The following is a 19,566-nucleotide window of genomic DNA, read 5'->3' on the forward strand; positions in this document are numbered from 1 at the left end:
CCTCCCAGCTTGGTGTCATCTGCAAATTTTATAAGTATACTCTCTCCACTCCATTATCCAAGTCATGAATGAAAATATTGACTAGTATTGGACCTATGACTGACACTGTGTGACCCCACTAGCTACACCTTCCCAGTTTGTCAACGAATCATTGATAAATTACTCTTTGAATACAGTCTTTCAACCAGTTGTAGGTAATAGTATTCTCTATATTAAAGCTGGGAAGAATGAGGTACAGAAGTTATGTGATTTGCCCAAGGCCACTTAGTGAGTCAATAACAGAGACTGGTTTAAAGTACAGATGTCTTTCATCCCTTCGCTCTTAAGGCCTGTTGCAGTGGCCTTGAAGTCAGTGGGAAAAATCTCCTTGACTCAAGGGGTGTTTTGGACCAGGTCCTAAATGTTGCTTTGGCCATTTTGGGGTAAAAACTAACCAGTTTGGGGGGATGCTACAGTAACGAACCTTCTAAAAATGCCTAGAAGTGTCCTAGGTTGGAAAAATGGATATGAGATAAAATGCCTCCTTCTGTGTGAGCTAATGACTTCTTGGAGGTGCCTACACCCTCATCTCCCAGTGGTTTGAACCGTTGTTCAGTTGTTAAGAATACTGTGAGTGTCTCAGGAAAGCTTGACTTCACTAAAGTAGGTTGGTGCAGATAGAGAGAAATACACTCTGAGTCTAATCATGCCAAGCTACTCTGACATTGTAAAGTGACCTTAAAATGTTAGACTAGAGCAGTGTATTGGGGTCCGAGCTTAGCTGAGAATTCAGAACAAAATCGTTGTTTTCACTTTGGTTCCTCTGCAAAGACAGATAATTGGGTTAAACTAGAATACAGCACATGCAATGAAAGCTTCTAGCAATATAAAATTTGCCATAATGAAGGAGACAATATTACATCAAGTCTTGTATTCTGCCTATCAGAGACGAATATCTGTTGTTTCTGCAGAAAGCAAAAAACTCTCACAACGCACCTGTCTAATGCTATAATGCTCTTGGGCAATGCCGTATATGTTGTAAGGAGTTTGATTCTGACCCCAGGACTATTAGCTTATTCAGCCTCATGAGTTGTTTTTTTTTTTTTTTTTTTTTTTTTTTTTTAAAGGAAAATTTAAGAATTTAAATGAAGTTGTTTGGAAAGGACTCGACTAAGCTCCGTAACTTGGTTAAAGGAATTTTTTCGTCTCCACTATGTGGCGAAGGGAAATGGTGCCAGTTGTTCTTCAGTGGAGCTGTTTGGAAAATGAAATTTCTGTCTGACAGAGTATTCTAATACTTGTAGATTTGTTTTCATTTTGAAACAGGATAAAAAGTTAAAATATCAAATATTTTCTTAGAATAAAGTTTTGAAAAATTTCAATTCAGAATAATTGAAATGAAAATGTTGACATTTTAAAAATTATGGAATACCATTGTTCATTCAAAATGAAATGTTTGTTTTTAATTGTCCTATAAAAATCAGAACATGTCATCAAAATCAACATTTTCCTCCGAAAAGTTTTGATTTTGATACATCTCCATATTTTTTTCAGGAAACATTTGTGGTAGAAAATTTTTGACCGAGTGTCATCTTCAGCATTCATTGGTGAGAGAGAACTTTTGAGAAAATGTAGGCTTTGTGCCTAACTCTGAAAATGATCAAATTAGGGTTGGCTTCTGATTTCTTCTGGTAACTTCCTATAATTGGAAATTCTCCTCTAGAACACTTTAACAATTAGGATCACGACCTTGAAATTTACATGAAATATCATAGTCTGAACACATCAGAACCTTCCTATCAGTGTGCAGTAAGTATTGTTAATGTGTTCTTGGGCTCAGTGGTTGGCTTCTCTGTGTTGGATGAGCTGGAGTTTCAATGAGGCCTGTTCCTTCACCCCAGGCTGAGCGTGGTGCAGTGGTCTAACCTGGAGGTATGAGAGCATGGATCACTGCCTTGCTCATCTCAGAGGAATGGGTGCAGTTTCCTGGCTAGTTGGAAATATTGTCATTTACTGTCTGTGTGGAGCAGTGATGAATCCAATAAAATCCTAAGACTCTGAGATGTATTACTTCGACAATTCAAGGGCAGAGACTTATATTTTGTGATCTTAGCTAAGGCACTGAACTAGGTTAGACTCTGCATTCACTTCCTGGCCGTGACCTTGGTCAAGTACTTAATCTCGGTGTACCTCTGTTTCCTCACCTGTAATATGGGGATTGTAACACATCCTTTCTCCTGCCATTTATTATTTTGTTTATTTAGACTGTAAACTCTTTGGGGCTTGAACTCTCTTACTATGTCTTTGTACAGCACCTCGCACAATGGGGCCCTGTTCTCAGAGCTTCTAGGTGCTACAAATTATGATACAAATAAGAACAAATTAAGTTGAGAGCATTGTGAACTGTTTGCGGTCTGTTTATAAACAGAAAAATGTCAAAATGAGTTGAATAAATTATTTGTGCGAATGGTGACAACAGTACCTGTTGAAAAGGATAAATTTAGATGGGCATCGCCGTACTGCATTCTGATGGCATAGAAGCCTGTGGTATCTCAGACCTCACTAAGACTTCTGTAGTCTAATCATTACTCATTAACTCTTTTAACATACTGCGTGGCTTCTGAGAGCAGCATTGTTCCAGTTTTGATCTGTACCTCTCCTGTAGGATACAGGCACTTTGTATTTTGCTGTGCAAATGTCTAGTGGTTTTAGCAAGCTACTTACTTTTCTCATGGTAGGCAGTTTAACTCTGTTATGAGGTCAAAAACACCTGGTCTGTATTTCAGGTCAATATTTTTTTTAAAAGAAGGATGAATGTGAAGGGAATTATTATTATTTTTTTTTTTAAATCTGTTAAACTGGGAGCTTGCTGTAGCATGTAAAATGGGATGTAAGTGTGTCCTCTAGCACCACAGTGATGTTGTTTTAATCTTATGGAAGAGTCTGTGGCACTGCTGTTATACATTATTAGCATTGTAGACAGAGAGGTAAAAATCAAAGAATTATATGAGCTAAAGATGGAAGAGGAGCTGTGAGGTCACCTACTCCATCTCCCTGTGAACGTAATATTTTTTGAATGATTTTTATTGTGTGAAGGGAAGCTAAAAGAACAACCACGAAATAAGAAAAAGAATAAAAGGTAAGTAGACTATAAAGCAAAAGTTGTCATATCACACGATTTAAATTACAACCTTTTATAGTCAAGGGTGTTGAGAGGTGTGGCCAACTTGGCTCAGTATCAGAGACCCCATATCCTGTTTGAGTGCTCCTCTCATCTTAACATAGGTTAGAGAGAATTGACGAGCAATGTCTTTCAGTCTCACACTGAAGCACAGTACAATGATTCCCAAAAAGGGTGGGATATAAGGACCTATCTCATGATATGAAGGAAAGTACTCCCTTCATCATCGCTCAGCAGTTCTCCATAAATATAACTTGTATTCTTCCCCATAAACTATCAATAGAGTACATTTAAAAAACCAAACAAACCAACCCTTGAGCTTTACTGCCTCTATTTATTTTGCATAGAATGGATGAAAATTTTACCCTTTAATCTTATGGGCAAATAAAGTGTGTCTCCTATAACTTGAATGCTTAACACACATTATTAACCTTTATCTAAGGTACTTATATGCCCCGCATTACCATAGTATCTCAGAGCCTCACAGTCTTTAATATATTTATTATCACAGTACCCCTGTGAGGTAGGGAAGTGCTATTATCTTCACTTTATAGATGGGTAGCTGAGACACAAAGAAGTTAAGAGACTTTAGGGTGACTAGATGTCCAGATTTTATGGGGACAGTCCCGATTTTTGGGTCTTTTTCTTATATAGGCTCCTATTCCCTCCCTCCCCGATTTTTCACATTTGCTGTCTGGTCACCCTAAGTGACTTGCCCAAGGTCACGCAGGATGTCTGTGGCAAAACAGAGACTCCAGCCCAGGTCTCCCATGTCCTAGGCTGGTGCCCTACCCACTGGGCCGTCATCCCTCTCAACTTCTCCTTGACTTTTTGTGTTATGTAGCATCTAGGAAGCACTGCTGTACTGTTTTTTCAGCAGTGTTATTCACCAAATCTTTATAGTCTTCTGCATAGTGAACGACAACCTTATTTCCAATGGCTTCCCTATTCTGTAAAAAACCTTGCTGTGGCCAGTTTGAGAAGTGAGCCTTTCTGGGAGTAGTAAAATAATGTAAGGGTGGTGGTGGTGGGGTTTATAGGCACTCTCAATCATTCATTTATATCTACACAAAACCTTGCCCACTGAGTTCCGCAAAACATCCTGTTTAAAAAAGAAAGCAAGAATGAAGCAAATAGTGCTTAGCTGAGGTGGGGGCCCATTGTCTCCGAAGCGGGAGAAGGTGCTCTTTTACAGCCTTTCCATTCATGGGATCTCAGCTGATCCATTTGCATTCTTCAGTCAAGGAGAGGGTCCCTTTCACCGTTTGCAGCTAGGCACTATTTTGAAACAAATTCTGCTGATAGGAGTGAGAACACTACAAAATAAACGGGGTTTATGGGGTATAAATAATTCTGTTAGACCCTTTCTTGTTACTGCTGAAAGAGGTATGGAATGAGTAGCAGTTTTTGAAAGCGCATATATCCTGGCAGTGGCTATTTTGCAGGGGTTAGTGCTTCAGCTTACTGCTCTGCTATGTGGTTTTCCTAGAATACACCATGTATGTAGGATTTGTTTCTGCTGCTCTCCTCAGAGGAAGGCAGCAGGATAAAAGCTGTATAATTGCAACCTCTTTTTTTTTTTTTCTTGCCAAGTCCTTGGTAGTCTAGAATACTATCTCTTGGTTTATAGATACCCTTGCTGTAGTCTTGGGACAGTTACATCAGTTGAGGTGTTTTTTAAAAAGGAGTGAGGGCGCAACTGCTGTTTGCTTTCTCTGAAGGGAAGGGGTAAGGGGATAGAAGCTTTGGCCCCATCTTTGCTGGCAGTAACTTTCTCTTAGGGGTAGGGAGAGCGTTGCCTGTATATATTTTTAGTGCTTTGTCCAGGCTTGTTTTAGATAACTCAAACGATATGGTTTCTACCACTTTCCTTAAGAGACTATTTCACAATCCAATACTGGTTTTAGTTTTTGTCTAGACTTCATTGTTTTAACAAGTCCAAAGTGAAAGCCAAATTGTACAGTAGTAGAGAGCAGTAGCATTCAGTGATTTTTTTTCCCTGCAAACCACTTGACCTGCTGCTCTGAAATATCTGAGTAGCCCTGGCAAGGAATTGATGAGCACTTTCACTCCTAGAACTTTGTTATTTGCATTCTACTTTTAGAGATGAGAGTGAAGGCCATTCTGGAGTTGTGTGCTGTGTCTTAAAAGGTGTAAGCCTCTCTCATCACATGTGTACAAAGCTCCCTGTGTAATATACTTCCAGATTTTCAATTCTGTAGAGTCTCGGGCTTAAATTTTCAAAAGCAGTTAGTGATTTTGGATACCTCAATTTTTGTATGCACAATCTCAGACACCTTTAAAGAGAGTCATTTTCAGAGGGTGGGCACACAGCACTTCCTGAAAGTCAGGTCTCTTTCAGGAGTCTCAAGTTGGACACTCAAACTCACTAGTGCGTTTAGAATTTTAGGCCTACTTCCTTGTCATATCCTCTGCAATTAAAATCGTTCAAAATTCTTAGTCGTGTTTATAGTCCTCACATGCCACAGTATGAGAGTCTAGATAGATAAATTCTATGGGTTTAGTGGAAGCTATATGAAGTGTGCCTGCAGTTCCTCCTGGTTGTGAAGATACACCCAGTCTGTCGGTTGATATCTCACTAATAGGGTAGTTTAACTCTCTCCAGCGAAACCAAAAATTCTAGCTCTTCTAGGGTAACAAAAAGTGACACAGGAATCTAAATGAAAATTCAAACCCTTCTCTTTCTGGGTCACAGCCCTCCCTCAGGGATCTGTTCAATATTCATCCCGCTCCAGGGTATAACAAATGTTACCCTAAATGCCAAAATTTTTACAAACAAATGTTATAGTTATGATCTGTTAAAATCTGGCTATTGATAGTGATTATACAAAGCCATGTCCTGATTATCTTGCTGGGCCTTTTTGGTAATGTCACATCTGTGCACCAATTCCCCAATTTTTCTTGTCAAAAGAAAATCCCTATGACTTCTATGTAAAATGGGTGGGAGAACATAGAACAAAGAATTGGGGCCTGGGGAGAGGGGAGACTTTTCTCTCCCACCCCAGTTCCATTCCGTTTCACCAACCTGACTGGTGACCAGGTAATGGATTAATGATTGATTAGTGGCAATGAGTCAAAATTATTGTTATATTTAAAAAAAAATAATTAAACTATCCAGATGAGAATATCGCTAAACTGTGTGAGTGCCCAGCTGTATACATTTGTCCTTTCTCATCCCATTTCCTGCCTATAGTTTGTTACCCGTACTTACTTGTGTGACATCTGTAAGCTCTTTCGGGCCAGGACTGTGTGTTTATGCATGTTCTGTGGTGCACCTGGTGCACTTCTGGGCTCAGTAGTAATAACAATTTGTAAAAAATAATTGCAATACTGTATGTATTTACTGATCTACCTGAAAAAATTAATAAAGCTCAGTAAATTGTAATAACTAGCGGATGAGAGAGAAAAACATACTTAAAAATAAAACACTTAAAGCAAGGAAGATAATAAAGGAAACTAAAAGATCTGTGTCTCATGCAAACAACTGTTATTGCTGGGTCTCAACTGAACTTTATACAAACATGTTTACCAGAGGTACTGTCCAGTCAATGGCATTTGAAGAATAACATAGTGGCTGCTTTCCAGCCAGTGGTGTACTTTAGATTTAAGAGTTCCTGTGCTGGTAAATCGCTTCTAAACATTGCCATTGTTTTGACCTTGTTGTTAGGACTCTCTCCACCAGTGATGATGTCGAGGACAGAGAGACTGAGAAGGGCCGTCTGGAAGAAGCTTATGAGAAGTGTGACCGGGACTTGGATGAGCTTATTGTTCAGCACTACACGGAACTCACCACAGCTATCCGCACCTACCAGAGCATCACGGAGCGAATCACCACCTCACGCAACAAGATCAAGCAGGTGAAAGGGCAGGCAGCACTATGTCTGGCATCTCTCTCCTCCCCTTACCCCCCCACCTCTGCACCCACCATAAAAGGCTGCATGTGTTCAGATTTGTTTCTGCATTACATATCTACCTTTGCCCTGGTTTCTGTCCCTTTTGTGATGATATAAAATTGAAGTATCAAGGTTTTCATTCAACCCTTACTTCTTCGAGAGCTGTCCCTGTGGGCGCTCCACTCTAGGTTTTGGTGTGTCCCTGCGCCTTCGCTCGGAGATTTTTACAGCAGTACTCGTACCGGTTGCACACATGCAGAGCTTGCCCCCCCGCTCTGAGTGCACCTTAATAGTACGCGTACACGACCGGTCCCCTCAGTTCCTTCTCTACCGTCCCCAGGCTGAGACGGAGCTCAGCAGACTTGTTAGAAAACTTTTTCTCCCTTGTTACTCTTACCCTTTTAGATAGATAGTTTGTTACCAATAGTGTTAGTTATTAGTGTTACCAGTAGTGTGTTAGTTTTGCTTAAAAAAAAAATAAAAAATCCGTAGCTTCTGTGAGCGCAGCCGCTTCCGACATGCCTGGCTCCCCAGGCTTTAAGCACTGCTCTAATTGTAAGGATGTCATCCCTCTGTCTGATGGCCATTCAAAATGCATAAAATGTTTGGGGAGTCCCACATCCCCCAAAAATGTGCCCACTGCAGCCAACTTAAGTCTAGGGCACGAAAGGACAGGGAGTTGAGGCTAAAGCTCCTCCTGCTGCAAAAATCCTTAGGGTCAGCTTCAGACCCAGGCTCTGGATCCGGCTCTTCTCCACACCACAGCCCCCCCACCTCTAACAAGATGAAGAAAACTTCAAAAAAAACATCACTTTCTGTCACCCGCAAAGTGAACTTCGTGGGAGAAGGCTTCTCCCGGCAGGTCTTCCGCCTCCCTCCCAGTGCTCCCTCGGCTGAGCAGTTTTGACGCGCCGGGCTCCTCCGGCGCCGCGCAAAACCCAGCTGTGGCAGTAGCACAAAGCTCCGGTGCCGAGGCTTAGGCTTCCAGTTGCCTGCCTCTCAGATGGCACCTTTTGGCACCACGATGGAAGCGGTGCCGACACATGCGGACATGCCTGACCCCTCGCAGGCTATCACCACTCTCCTGGCACCGGCACCCGCTGAGCTGGCCAGCAGCTAAACGACTTTAAAGACACCGGTGCAGAGTAACTTTTCGTCGCAGCAGATTCCTCTCGCACCGCCCTCACCACACAGAGGAGCTTCAGCACTCCAATTTACGCAGTCAAGTGACCTGCTTGTGTCACCCATTCTGCAGTCACCCTTACTGAATGCCTACTTTTCACCAAATGCTCAGCCAGGGTCCGAACAGCCTTCCTCCAGTGAGGAAGAAGCTGGTCTCCAGGAGGATTTTTCACCATATGAAATCTCTCATCCTCAGACCCCAATTAATAGAAGTCTTAGAAACATCACCTTGTCCTACTCTCAGGATCCTGTCCCGTGGTGTGTGAACCCATGGATAGCACCACCTATGCCTTTCCCACCACAGTGGCAGTATTGGGCCCCGTGGGCATCCTATCCTCGAGACCACACTCGCTATGCCACCTCAACCAGGCCCAACACCGGCCCAGCTCCCCAGGCTTACGAACCTGCCACTGATGCCAGTCACCAGACGGCACCATCACAAGTGCAGAATCAGGCACGACCTGTCTCTATCCCAGTAGACCCGCTTGTTATGCCTGACGAAGCCCTGCTTCCTATTCCCCCGTCGTCTTAAGATGACTTTTCAAAATTTCAAGACCTTTTGAAAAGAGTGGCCAGTGACTTAAGAATTAATCTGGAGGAGGTTCCTGAACAGCAGCATGAGTTAATGGACATCCTGCAACCTTCTTCTTCTTCCAGGATTGCACTGCCAATCAATTCAGCCCTTCTGGAACCTGCCAAAGCCATCTGGCAGACTCCTGCTGCAAGCTTACCTACCTGCAAACGAGCAGACTGCAAGTACTTCATCCCTTCCAAGGGCTCTGAATTTCTTTTCACCCATCCAGCACCTAATTCACTGGTAGTTGATGCAGTCAACCAAAAGAACAAGCACCAGTATCCCCGCTCCACCCCAGCTGATAAAGACAGTAAAGTGTTTAGATCTGCTTGGACGTAAAGTATACGCATCTTCCACCCTACAATTTTGAATTGCTAATTATACGGCCATTCTGGCAAAATATGATCACAAAAATTACAACAAATTCATGGACTTTATTGAGGACATTCCAGAAGCAAAGAAACAACAATTCACTGCTTTAGTCTCTGAGGGACAAATCATATCACGTACCACTCTTCAAGCGGCCCTCGATGCAGCCAATACTGCAGCAAGATCCACCACTACAGCAGTAGTCATGTGCTGAGGGTCGTGGCTCTCTTCTTCTTTTCCTCAAGAGGTCCAGACTACTATTGAAGACCTTCCATTCGACGGTGACAAACTCTTTGTCTCTACAACGAACGACGTCCTTCGCTCTGTGAAGGATTCAAGGGCAACTCTCCAGTCCTTAGGAATACAAACCCCTATGATCAGAAGGCGACAATATAGATACCAACCCTACCACTGTCCACGCTACCCCACATATACCCAGCACTTCCAGAGATCACACGACCAACAACAGCAACAACGCCAGAGACCCAGATACCAGCGTTGCCGCCCCAATTCCACATCAGTGTCTCAACCCCCTCCGACTAACAAGCAGATTTGAAGCCTTGGTCGAGGGTTTAGAAAACAATGTTCCCACTTCAGCGCTTTACACCCCCGTCCCTACTTTTGGACACCCCCTATGACCATTCTTCCATCAATGGCACAACATTACCAATGACAAGTGGGTTTTAGAGGTTATCACACTTGGCTATTCCATCCCCTTCCTATCCGTGCCTCCTACCCACCCACCCTCCCCGTCCCTCTTCAGGGACCCCTCTCACGAGCAACTGCTCTTACAAGAAGTACAACATCCCCTTCTATTGGGAGCAGTGGAGCTTGTGCTCAAAAGACACAGAGGGAAGGAGTTTACTCCCATTATTTCTTAACAAAAAAGAAAACCGGGGATGGCGACCGATCCTTGACCTCAGGCGGCTCAACAATTTTATCAAGAAGCAAGAGTTCAAAGTGGTAACCCTCGCCACCATAATCCCAGCGTTGGAGCAGGGCGATTGCTTTTCAGCCCTCGACCTACAGGACGCCTATTTTCATGTGACAGTACATCCAGCCCACAGACGCTTACTTCGTTTCACCCTTGGCTCGACACATTTTCAATACAGGGTACTACCCTTTTGCCTATCCACTGCCCCCTGTGTTTTTTCCAAGCTCCTGGCCATAGTTACTGCCCACCTCAGGAAGCAAGGAGTCATAATATTTCCTTACCCTAGATGACTGCCTCCTCAAAGCCTTAACACTTCAATTCACGCAACCCACCGTTGATTGTTTCCTATCCCTTGGCCTACCAATAGACAATGACAAATCCACATTAATTCCTACCCAGCACCTGGAGTTCATCGGAGCACACCTCGATTCCCAGACAGGAATAGCATCTCTCCCATCCGATCGCTTCAACACCATAAAGCAGCTGGCAACAAAACTTCGCAACAGTCCTCAAGTTACCGCTCGAGACATTTACAGCTACTAGGTCACATGGCCTCTTTCACTTTCGTGGTCCAAAATGCACGACTCTACATGAGGTGCTTCCAAGCTTGGTTGGCCATGGTGTACAGACCCAATGTGCATGCCCTAAACAAACCCCTATCCATACCTTTCCGAGTCAAAGACAGTCTCCTATGTTGGACAGTTCCCTCCAACCTCTGCTCTGGAGTCCCCTTTCTCCAGGAAGCTCCATCTATCATAATGACTACCGATGCATCCCTCACAGGGTAGGGTGCTCACATGTTACATCACACAACTCAGGGGCTGTGGTCTCCATCGGAAACCTCCCTGCACATAAACATCCTGGAACTTTGAGCTATAAGCAATGCCTGCCGTCACTTCCTCCTGATAATCCGTAACCAACATGTACGGATAATGACAGACCACATTGCCTGCATGTTCTATGTAAACAGGCAGGGAGGAGCTTGCTCTCATTCGCTTTGCACAGAAGCTATGAAACTCTGGAACTGGTGCCTTGTGAACAATATCCGGATATCAGCCGCCTACCTTCCCGGGGCTATGAATACCACAGTGGACGAATTAAGCAGACACTTTCCTTGGGACCATGAATGGGAGATAAACGAAATGATCATCACCAACATATTCCGCATTTGGGCAACCCAGCCATAGACCGCTTTGCAACTGTGAAAAACACGAAATGCCCCGAATTTTGCTCCAGAGCAGGACTGGGCAAGCACTCCCTGGGAGATGCATTTATGATTCCGTGGCACCGGAACTTACTCTGTGCTTTTCCCCCAATCCCGATTCTCCACAGAGTTCTGACAAAAATACGAACAGATCATGCCAAAGTGATCCTGATTGCCCCAGCATGGCCCAGACAACCGTGGTTCCCATTCCTCACCAGGATGTCAACTCGACCACCAATCTCGTTGCTTCTCATTCCGAACCTCCTATCGCAGCAACACAGCCGATTTCTCCACTCCCACCTGTCCATGCTTCACCTCAAAGCTTGGTTCCTACATGGTTCTCCCAAAATGAACTAGCATGCTCTGACGAAGTCCAAAGAGTGCTCCTACATAGCAGAACACAATCTACTCGCACCACCTGTCTCCAGAAGTGGAAGTGATTTACACAGTGGTGCTCAACTAAACAACTGCCTCCTATGTCTGCAACAATGTCTCTTCCTCTTATACTCGACTACCTGTTGGACCTCAAACAATCTGGCCTTTCTTTTAGCTCCATTAAAGTCCACCTAGCTGCTATTAGAACCTTCCATGATAAAATTGACAGTACCTGTGTGTTTGCTCATCTGATCACTAAATGTTTTCTCAAAGGACTTCAATCCCTATACCCAGATGTTAGACCCCCTACCCCTCCGTGGGACCTCCACTTAGTGTTATCTTGCTTAACTCAACAACCATTTGAACCCCTAGCCACTTGCTCCCTCTTACACGTTTTTATGAAAACAGCATTCCTAGTGGCAATCACTTCTGCCAGATAGGCAGGAGAAATAGCAGCTCTCATGGCAGACCCACCGTATACCCTATTTTTTAAGGACAGTTACCCTTCGATTACACCCCAAATTTATTCCAAAGGTCCATTCGTCATTCCACATCAATGAACTGATACACCTGCCGACCTTTTTTCCTAAACCACATGCGAACTCGTTCGTTTGAATCCACAGTGCATACTCTAGATGTATGCAGGGCTTTGTCTTTATATTTGGATAGAACCAAGCCCTTTAGAAATTCTTCTAGACTCTTTGTCTTCATCACGGAGCGATCCAGAGGGACACCTGTTTCCACCCAGAGACTTTCAAAATGGATTTCTGACTGTATCCGATTCTGTTATCAGATATGGAAAGTTATGCCTCCAGCAGACATCAGAACCCACTCCACTAGATCGATGGCTACCTCCGTGGCTTTTCTACGCAAAGTTCCCCTGACTGACATCTGTAAAGCAGCCACTTGGTCTTCTGAACACACTTTTGTTAAGCACTATGCCCTTACTCAGGGCCCCTTCTCGGATACAGGACTAGGCTGAGCTGTTTTAGCTACTGCATTTCTACCCAATCTGAAGTCCCTACCTCCTTGAGATACACTGCTTTTAAGTTACCTGGAGTGGAGCACCCACAGGGACAGCTCTCCAAGAAGAAGAGGAGGATACTCACCCTGTGCAGTAACGGATGTTCTTCGAGATGAGTGTCCCTGTGGGTGCTCCACTACTCACGGTCCTCCCCTCTACTTTGTAGTTGGGGTGGCCTCCGTTGTAGAGAAGGAACTGAGGGGACCGGTCGTGCACGTGTACTATTAAGGTACACTCAGAGAGGGGGGGCAAGCGCTGTGCATGCGCGACCGGTACGAGTACTGCTGTAAAAATCTCCGAGCGAAGGCGCAGGGACGCACCAACACCTAGAGTGGAGCACCCACAGGGACACTCATCTCGAAGAACGTCAGTTACTGCACAGGGTGAGTAACCTCCTCTTCTCTTGTCCTGTCTCCCTTCTACTTGATGATACCTTGTGCTGAACCAAATATTGAATGGAGAAGATGCCATTACCTGCCAGCTTTGAAACCACCATCAGAGTTATTTAAATAGGTCAGATTCTCAGCTAGTGTAAGCCAGTGAGGACCTGGTCTGATTTGTTACTTGACCAGCAGTAGATCACCCAAATCTACACAGCTAAAATCTCTCCATCTAGTCTATTCAGATTCTTATATTGTGCCCATCAGGATGGTCACTGATCACCTGCCACCTAGGTCATCTCAGTGACTCATCAGATGTCCACTGACCCATTAAATATGAATTTTAAGATTATTTGCATAATCAGCTCTTGAGCTGTGCTTCCTGGTGGTGTGCTTCCTATATTTTGATATAGTTTCCTAACATTTATTAACCATATGTTTCCTAACATTTATTACCGCTCTTGTAAATAACAGTGGCGCTCCTAGCACTGGTGAGGGCTTACTCTTTGCTGTTCTCTACCTCCAGTTCTGATTATTATCCCAGTTGATGAATTCGCCACTCTCCCAGCCCTTGTTTTACTTTCTCTGTGGATTGCTGTACTTAAGCCTTGCAAACCAGGTACATAAATTGTTACATTGTCTGACTAGCGCTGTGGAGATCGTGACTTGAAACCTTTCAGAGCAATGCTCCAGAAACAGTAAGCTATGACCCTTCTGAGGCAGCACACTGACCCTTCTGGTTTTTCAAATTCATTTAGCATTTTCAAAGCAAATGAGACCTCTCTGATCCCTTCCAGGGGTAAGAGTTCATTCGAAGGATTTATGTACAAAGCCTGACTCTGTGAAGGCCCAGATCAATAATCTTAAACTTGAAATAAACTATAGCCCGTTTTCACCCAATATGCTAAGCTTTACAGAGGTCAAAAACAGTTCTATAGGGACAATGACATTCCCATCTAAACTAATCACTATGGGGGGGAGGGGGGTGAAGGACCTTTGGATATTTATGTTTTCTGATTAGCTTTAGTCAACAAGTATTAAAGTAACTTTGCCCTAATCTCATGCGAGGCACCATATGTGATGCTAGACTCTGTGCCATCAGTCTAAATTATGCTGTCAAGCTTTCCATTTTGATGTTCCTCTCCTTTGTTATAGGTGGATGTTCATATTGCAACAAACTTGGACAGAAACATTTGTGCAAAAGCAAAATGCTTTGTCTGTGTTTAGTAGTCCGGATATCTGTTTGTGAAACAGCTATTTTCCTCAGCTCATACTTGTCCAGGCACTGAATCTTGTGGGGATGTGTCAGGGCCTGATTCTGATCTCATTTTACGCCCATATAACACCATTGACTTAAAAGGCATTACGGGGTCATGACAGAGGAAAATACATCTTCAGGTGTTCACTCTATCTTCTTTCATATCTCTCCTCCGTCCTAGCAGGATTTTTGAGATTAGCATTGGTATCTGCCTCTTAGTTTAACAGGGAAAAGTGAACAACTTCTCAAGGCAGAGCCGCTCTTTGGATCACTAGTCTATTTTGTACTCTGACAAGGACATCAAGTTTCAAACATTTCATTCATTTCCGTGGACCTTTTGGTCTTTCTTAAAGTGACCACCATTTTGTACAAGGCACCAACAAGGCCACTGAGGCTAAGATGATACTGTCTAGTTTAAGGGCTTGTCTCCACTACCTGCTGGATTGGCAGGCAGCGATCGATACAGCGGGGGGTTGATTTATTGCGTCTCGTATAGATGCGATAAATAGACTGCTGAGCGCTCTCCTGTCGACTTCGGTACTCCACCAGAACGAGGAGCGCAAACAGAGTCGACGGGAGAGCGTCAGCTGTCTGCTTACCACCGTGAAGGCACCGCGGTAAGTAGATCTAAGTACGTTGACTTCAGCTATGCTATTCACGTAGCTGAAGTTGTGTATCTTAGATCGACCCCACATGGTGGTGTAGACAAGATCTAAGATATGCAACAGGGCCTGTGCCCAACAGTTGCTGTGTATGGCATTCAGTTTTTCTCTGCTGTTGTGACAAGTTATGGAGCACGGAATTGTTGAGGTTTTCCCAGTGTCTGAAGATATTTCAAGGAGAGTCTGTTGGGTCCTGAGCCATCTAGAACCTTATCTTTGAAGCTGGGCTTTAATGTGTATACTTCAGAGCATGGTGCTGTTGTGTATTAATTGACTCTATTAGGAGTTGTCTTTCTTTTGGTCCATCTGTATGTTTCAGGAGGTCTCTTCACTTCATCCAAAGGAGGATAGAAGGGAAAGAGGTGCAGTTGAAGCATCGTTGTAGGTTCTTAAAGACTCTATAACTTGAAAATAAATCCAAGGGCCTCTCTGCATTTGTAATTCAGTGATGTTAGTGAGAGTTCTGGCTAAGAAGGGGTTGGGCCCTAAATATTCATGGTTTATCACTGAAACCAGATAACTGGTGTAAATGCTGCGTGTGAAGTGGTGTTAATTGCTTACTGATTTTAAGGCACTTAAATGATCATCCATTTATGGCATGCAAGAAAAATTGGGTTGTACTGACCTTATCCCAGGAGTTTCGGAATGCTGTAGAAAAGCAAGAAGTTCTTTGACAATCTGCAAGAGATGGCTTGAGATTTTAAAACAAAGTGAATGGCAGGCAGTGTACTGTTTTTTCTTAGTGTCATAGTGTCATGATGTGTAATGTAGATGCTGAGCTGAAGTTTATCCTACTTACAATCCATTTTGACATTCTTTCAGACATTTTGTTAGATAAACTCCATCTCTTGCTAACAAATTTGGTGTCACCTGCTGTGACCAGGGTCCCAGGGGGGCCACGCTGAGATTGCTCAATCAGGGCAAACTGCAAAGAATGGGGCAGGCAATCCCCAAAACTGGAGGTTATTTCTAATATTTAGATTTACCAATCCAGCAACAAAACAGCTTTTACAATACCTTACTGATTACTCAGAAGCCAGAAATGCAGTTCCCTTAAAGCAACACAGCCTTGGGCTCCCACCCAGACAGCCACGTCAAATACTTGGAGGATTACTGAAAATCTTGTTCATCATATAAAAAATTCTACCAATCCCAAAGGATTGGACACATTACCCATCAACTTAATGAGTACTTCAGATCTTACCCAATTGGCGTACAGCCAATTCTTATTAATGAAACTAAAATTTATTAAAAAAGAAAAGAGTGCCTGCGTATGGGTTAAAAGATCATTATACCTACAGATATGAATAAAGTTCTTAGGTCAGTTCATGGTAGAGATGGTGAGCTTCAGAGTTGCAAAAAGTTCTTTCAGAATTAGTTCCTTCGGTCATAGTTCAATGTCCAATATCAGGAAGACCCAGTCTGGAGCTGGGGACTTAGTCTTGCGACTCAAACTTCCCCTGATGAAGCTTAAGCAGATCTGAGATAACAGGACAGGGCCCAAGAGTTCTTTTCATAGATCCCCAGCAGCCTCTTGCCAGCAGGCATTCCTTGGGTACAGCATTGTGGCTTTGAAGTAGAAACACCTATTTCCTATGTATACACGGGTAACTAGTTGCATTCATCAGCATAAGGTAGTTATCCGTTAAGCAGTTCATAGACAGTTTACTACAAACTTCAAAGAGAAATATAGACAATGAAATTATTACACTCTAGTCTCATCTAAATGTTAATATTCCCCTTTGATCTCTGAATCAAGGATATAGTAACTGACAGGAACCATCTGTTTACATGGTTAACATCTAACAAGATATAAGTAAACACATACAATCTGTATTACCTCTAATTCTCTAACAGTACAGGTTCACATTTCAAACCTCTAGTCTATGGCTATGTTAGCTGTTTATAAGGAATAGTCCTAATTACCATCTATATACTTTTCTAATATGTCTTTAAAAATTGAATTTGGGTCATTTAGCCTGCTAGTTGCTTAACTCTTTCGGGTTTAATGTCACACCTGAGCTGCTGGTTAACAGGGATCCTCCTGTATAGTCCGCTTTCATAAAATGGAGAAACAATAACTAGAAAAGAGGAGGAGGAGGGAGAGATGCCACAAGAATGTAATAGGCAGACAGAAAATGTTTACAGAGGAACAAAATAGTAGCTATTTATTTACTTACGCTAAACAATTGGCTTCCTGTTTCATGCCTAAATGCTGAATAAATGTTGGAAACAGCTGCAAGTAACTCTTTAGTCCTGGTGTTAAGATGAACATGTGTGGAATCCCATTAAGGCTACTCCAGTAAAGAATACACTAATAGCACAAAACTTGAATTAAGCCCCAGCACCTAGCTTCACTTCATTTCCCCTGTGGTTGCTCTCATTATTTAGGGTGATTATATGATTCCTCTGTGCTAGAGAGGAATAATAAGGCTGGTTTTTAAAAAGAAGTGTATTTGATTATTGCAAGTTGAAACTCATGTTAAAATGAGTGAGTTAGGGGAAGTGCTCCAAGAGAAAGGGCATTAGACTGACCTCATCTTCAACCTGTTGCCTTGTAGGTGAAGGAAAATCTCCTGTCATGCAAGATGCTGCTGCACTGCAAACGGGATGAGCTGCGTAAGTTGTGGATAGAAGGAATTGAGCACAAACACGTCTTGAATTTGCTGGATGAGATTGAGAACATCAAGCAAGTGCCCCAGAAGCTGGAACAGTGCATGGCCAGCAAGCACTACCTCAATGCAACTGACATGCTGGTAAGATGGGATACCTAACATTGATGGTCATCTGTATATTAGAGTCAGCTAATGCAGCTCTCTAGGTAAATAGATCTTTCTCTGTGTGTCCACTGCTTGCTCTCCTCCTGCACTGTTGTTCTCTTTTACCCTGTTACGTCACTCAGTCTGTGCTTGATCTTCAGCTTGCCAACCTCTTTGGCTTCTTTGCTGCCCTCAGCCTTTTCTGACGTGGACTCTGGGTCTCCAATAGCTCTTCCTCCCCTCGTCTCTTGTCCATGGTTTTTTGAAGCCTCCTCCTTCTTTGCACTTCATTGACTCCTTTCCTTTCTTCTGTCACTGTGCTCCTTGCCTCTTGCCGTGCTGGGTTTCCTACTGCATTCATGGCCTTGGTTCTTATTCTCACTGATGACTTCCTCCACTGTAAGATCCTTCTCTTAGCTCCATCTATTTCCTTTCCCTTCCATCTCCTCCCTGACTGGCTCTTGTGCTATCACCCTGATCATCTCTCCTCTACCTTTCACTCTTATAGAATCATAGGACTGGAAGGGACCTCAAGAGGTCATCTTGTCCAGTCCCCTGCACTCCTAGCAGGACTAAGTATTATCTAGACCATCCCTGACAGGTGTTTGTCTAACCTGCTCTTAAAAATCTCCAATGACGGAGGTTCTACAACCTCCCGAGGCAATTTATTCCAGTGCTTAACCACCCTGACAGCTAGGAAGTTTTTCCGAATGTCCAACCTAAACCTCCCTTGCAGCAATTTAAGCCCCATTGCTTCTTGTTTTATCTTCAGAGGTTAAGAAGAACAATTTTTCTCCCTCCTCCTCGTAACAACCTTTTATGTATTGAAAACTGTTATCCTGTTATCCTGTCCCCTCTGTCTTCTCTTCTCCAGACTAATTCTTCTTTCCAGACTAATCCTCTTCTTCTAACTACCTTCCCAGTCATCTGCCTCCACCTCCTTCTCTGCTGAGAACTCGCCAGTTTTTTTTAGAAAAAAAGAAAATTGACTCTTGCCAGCAAGAATTTTCCTCCTCCCTCTCCCATTCTCTCTCTCTCTCATTTCCCTTTCTCCAGCTGGCAGACCCCTGCTTTCTCATTCACCACGGAGGAGGAGAGGCTTCTTGCTTCACAACTCAAGTCTCTCTTTTACTGTTTCCCTCTAATTCCTTGATCTGTGCCCTTGCTCCCATTTCCTTCCACCTGCTCTCATTGTCTGCTCTTTCTCTATGCCTCTTATTGAAGTGCTCTTTCTCCTTGGGCTCATTTCCATCTGCTTTACAAGCACACCTTTCATCCTCAGTCATGAGGAAGCCTCTCCTCACCCACACCCTCTTCTCCAATTTCTGTCCTATTTCTCTCCCTTCCTGTTTCCAAAAACCTCAGGCGTGGTGCCTAGACTTCATGACCAATTCTAGATTCCACCCCCTGCCAAAACTACCCTTTCTTTACCAGTGACACTAGTAACCTTCTGCACGGGGTGGGAGTTTTCTCTGTTTATGTTCTTCTTGATTCTGCCACAGAATTATGTTTCTTGAAATCTCCTTCACCTCCCTCATCAACTCTCTTATCGTTCCTGTCTCTCAGGATTACAACCTTAGTGTTACCTTGGACTCTTCTCTTTCCCACCTTGTAATCCATCACTTCTCAAATTCCTGTTGCTTCTTCCTCTTCAGTATTGCCTGTCCTTTCTTCACTTTTCCCCACTGCCAAAACTCACTCTTGATTTCATTTTTTCGGGTCCCTCTTCTCTATACTGTCCAAAACACGTCTCTCTAAAGTTGTCTTCCTT

The 19,566-nt window shown here is 43.4% G+C and overlaps 1 protein-coding gene across 2 annotated transcripts in view; it reads left to right on the forward strand.

The window, feature by feature from the left end:
• The window catches only part of EXOC4 (exocyst complex component 4), a 576,720-nt gene that overhangs the window by 19,250 nt on the left and 537,904 nt on the right, over nucleotides 1-19,566 (forward strand). The window contains exons 2-3 of one of the 2 annotated variants that reach the window (XM_074952890.1): nucleotides 6,849-7,050; nucleotides 17,598-17,792. In XM_074952890.1, the coding sequence (XP_074808991.1) occupies nucleotides 6,849-7,050; nucleotides 17,598-17,792 (397 nt within the window). The remainder of the gene's footprint in view (nucleotides 1-6,848; nucleotides 7,051-17,597; nucleotides 17,793-19,566) is intronic. The other variant, XM_074952899.1, reaches the window with a different exon arrangement.

Source organism: Natator depressus, chromosome 1, assembly GCF_965152275.1.
Source record: "Natator depressus isolate rNatDep1 chromosome 1, rNatDep2.hap1, whole genome shotgun sequence".
Lineage (NCBI taxonomy): Eukaryota > Metazoa > Chordata > Testudines > Cheloniidae > Natator > Natator depressus.